This window comes from Semicossyphus pulcher, unplaced genomic scaffold, assembly GCF_022749685.1.
Source record: "Semicossyphus pulcher isolate SPU_LCO1_2020_fin unplaced genomic scaffold, fSemPul1.0.p SCAF_20, whole genome shotgun sequence".
In the NCBI taxonomy this organism is placed as follows: Eukaryota; Metazoa; Chordata; class Actinopteri; order Labriformes; family Labridae; genus Semicossyphus; species Semicossyphus pulcher.
In genome coordinates, this window is record NW_027211694.1 from 19,357,301 (window position 1) to 19,361,246 (window position 3,946).

A 3,946-nucleotide genomic window follows, 5' to 3' on the forward strand; every position below is an offset into this window, starting at 1 on the left:
GAAAGTTCCTCACAGTAGCTTTAAATTCTTACTGTTAATGCTGCCTTTTTTTTGCTCTTTAAATTCTTTACATGTTAGCTGATTGGGAACTTTGCTTAGTGCAAGTAATACATTATAACTAACTGGTATAAAAAGGACATTCATTTCCATGTTCTCTCTTCCTTGTTTCCTCTCTCTGTTTCTCTACTCATTTAAAGTCACCATCGCAGGTTTGTAAACCTGACATGTACACACCCGGTGAGACAGTAACCTGAGATCCCATCCTGAGGGAACACCAGGATGCATCCTGCTGCGTCTCACCTTTTTGGCAGGGCCGATGTTGGAGGCAGCCGGGGGAACCCTGCCTTTACAGCCTTTCTGCTCTCCCTGTGTCTTGGCATCCCTTCCTGTGTGGCTACTTGCCCACTCTACTGCATCTGTGCCAGTGATATCATTTCCTGCAGCGGCCGCAATCTGTCTGTGCCACACTTTGATCTCCCCAGCTATGCCACACGGTTAGACCTGAGCCACAATGCCCTCACTGTCCTGCCTGCTGACTGGACTACCCAACCTTTTGACCGGCTTGCAACACTAGTTCTTAGCAGGAACTCAATTAGCCAAATTCAGGCGAATGCCTTTGCTGTGACGCCACATCTCCTCCACTTGGACCTATCTTCAAACCAACTAACAGTTCTGAACTCGTCCATCTTCACCGGGTTGAAGGAACTGAGAGAGTTGCTGCTCTTTGGTAACCAGATCATCCAGATTAACCCAGGGGCCTTCAGCGATCTTCACAGCCTGCAGAGGCTCTACCTCTCTGGGAACAGACTGGTGGCTTTCCCCCTGGGGCTTTACTGGGAACCCGGAGGACCCCGTAACCTCACCTTTCTGGATCTTTCAAACAACAGGCTCTCCAAGGTTCCTGTCCAGGGCTTGCTGTCTCTCACCAAACAAAGTGAAATTTATTTGCAGGGAAACCCTTTGGTCTGTGATTGCGCTTTACTCACCATGATGGAGTACTGGATGTGGAAACAGTATCGCCCCATGGTGGACTTCAGAGGTGAATACCCTTGTAGAGATTTAGGACCAGGGTCCAAATGTAGCCAGCAGGTAGTGTCAGATATGCCCCTTGAGGCAAAGACTTACCAAGTAGATCCTGGTAAGTGGCTAAGGTTGCCTTGTCCGGGGTTGGTTTCTCCAGTCCGAGAGGGACTGGTGGTGTTCTGGGTTACACCCAGGACTGTGGTGAATTCATCAACCAATGATCCCAATGCTCGCCTAAAAGCTTTCCCCAATGGAACCCTTGAAATCCGAGGAACCCTGATGGAAGATTCTGGTATATATGGGTGTGTAGCAGGCCGTGGTCGCCACTACGAACCCAACGAGTATCTGGAAGTCAACGTGGTGGTCGGAAACTTAAGCAGTAACCCTACAAGTGGCTTGACACATCGCAGCGGTGCAGAGCATTTCAACACAGCGTTCACCACCCTGGCTTCCTGTGTGATCAGCATCGTGCTGGTACTGCTCTACCTCTACCTCACTCCCTGTCGATGCCGGGACGGCCGGGGTGGGGGGTCGAGAGGGTGCGGGGGACGAGCCATCATCCTATGTTCAGACCCCCAAGAGGTAGATTCAGGACAGCGGCGGTCAAATGGAAAGAGGGTGGCTTTCCTAGAGCCTCAGGCTGAGGACTTGTCAGATACTGGTAGCCCAAAACCACCAGCATTGAACTTGGGTCATGTTACCACTGAGGGAATTCTCAAGAATGGAAGTAGGACAGTGGAACAGACCCTCACAGACCCTGCTCAAATGGCATAGCAAGGATATTTTTGTGTCTGTATTTCACAGTCGGAACCGAAGTGTTTTTTTCACTCTTTGTTTCAGTACACAATGAGCAAATTCATTTATGTGAAGTAGTGTACTGTAATTCTTGTGAAGTAGTTGTTATCTGTAGGGTTCGGTTGTTTCGTCTGATGCAGAAAATGCGGTCCTTTTGTAGGCTGAATTTCAATCATGTCTCAGCTGTAAGTAGTGTCTGTTTTTTATATGAAGGGTTCTTATGGAAATTTCCCTGTGAACGTGGGACATTGTTACTGCAAATATCAGTAGGATCACATACACGTGGGTGGTGTTTTGAATTGTCTGAGAGGTATATTCACACCTGATTTGATAAGCTGCTGGAGGCATTGATGGTTTGTGCATTGTGAATACTGCCATCAAAGTGACCCTTGTTATTTTTAGCCATCTGTCTTCGTACTGGTGAGCGTATCATTTTCAAAGTATGTCTATCATATGTGTAAATTATCTGAACTTTTATGTTTTTTGAATCAAACGGTGTCTGCTACACATCCTCATTAAATTGTGTTAATCAATTCACACAAAAAGGTGTCTTTATGAAAAGCAGAGGAAGACATAGAGTAGCCTATTGTATTGTACTATAGAATGGAAACATACCTGTTCATATTGCAGTAAGAAATACAGACTTGTGTCTATTCTGATACTTTATTAATTTAAATGTGGTAGTATTTTCTTAAAGGGCTGGTTTACTCAAATTTTAATAACAATGTATCTCCCCTTAGTTTTATTTTAACTGCTCTCATCAACCCTGTTTCAAACCACGAAGGCAAAAGGGCACAGATTAATCTCTGCTTAATGCACTGCTTAGCACCAAAGGATTCACAGACATAGTAGGGAAATAGCTTGTGTAGAAAGTCAAACATTGTGTCACAAAACACCCAGATATTTTTCTTCAGGGTTGTAAAAAAACACAACCCAGTTACAAATAGCACATGTTTGCTACTAAATCATGTCATGCCAAATATCCTTGTATTATATGAGCAAGAAGCCATATTAGCTACATGTTGGAACTAGCTACCATGGCCTCGCAGCCTCGCATTACGTCACATGCTTTGTTGCTCTGATTGCTTGTAGCCCCCAGAGGTATTTTAGTATGAGCCCATTGATATTACCCCTTGGAAAATAAACTGAGAAGCAGAATAGTAATATATATAGGCAAATTAGTCTGGACTAATCAGTTATACCATGCTAGGTAGAAAGCAAAAGCAAGACTGGATATTGGAGTTGAGCCTAACAGTTGACCAGCACCATGATTCAAAATTATGCGTATGCTGCTTCATATCCACAGGCTTTAAAACAGTAACAATTTGCTAACATGCTAATGGACATTTTGGCTGTGACCCGATCCAGGGGCTGCATCCTTCGAAGGAGGCGGTCTACGGAGTGGATAGCCTGAGTAGACCGTTAAAGCCGAACTGAAATGAGACGGTCTGGTCCACGGAGTAATTCCTGTTTGCGTCACCAGCTGTTCCTGCCCTTACCCTCGCGTTACCAAACGCCGCTCCTGTCGCCTAGAAACAGGTAGCTAGTGGGCTAACTAGCTAGCATAACTAACGTCACTTAACTTAATCTGTTTTTTTAAATCATTTGTTTCAAGGGCACTTACATTTTTTTAAACATGTAACGCTAGTTATTCGATTGAGTTGAAACCAAAAACTTTTAAGTATAAAAGTGTATTCCTCGGCCTCATAAGAGTCCACCATCTCGTTTGAATTGGTGCTCAATTAATCTCAGGATACGCGAAGTGAATAAAATGTATATTAATACTCCCTTTAAACAATAAGAAATGTCTACATAATATCTGGCTAAACATAATCCACAGGTCTCACTATTAGCGGTTTACTTTTAAAGTTTCCTTTGAACCACTAAAGTAAATATCTTGTGGATTATGTAGGACAAAAGGAACACCTGTTTCTGAAACGCCTTGTTGCTGTTGAATTTATTACGTGTTTTAACACTCTAATACCACATGTGTAATTTGACATTTGTTGCGTTGGGCTGGAGGCAAATAAATACGTAATACTGCTAGAGGTAAGAATTTTTTTTGTGATTTATCTGATCTGTTTAAAAATGCGTTCTTTTTTAACAGTACATATTCAATCCGCTGATC

At 43.6% G+C, this 3,946-nt stretch overlaps 1 protein-coding gene across 1 annotated transcript; it reads left to right on the plus strand.

Annotated features, from left to right (window-relative positions):
- Positions 1–279: 279 nt before the first annotated feature.
- Positions 280–1,797, plus strand: LOC138599894 (amphoterin-induced protein 2-like). Its single transcript, XM_069671650.1, has one exon. It carries the CDS (start codon positions 280–282, stop codon positions 1,795–1,797), a length of 1,518 nt encoding a protein of 505 aa, XP_069527751.1.
- The last annotated feature ends 2,149 nt before the right edge of the window (positions 1,798–3,946 follow it).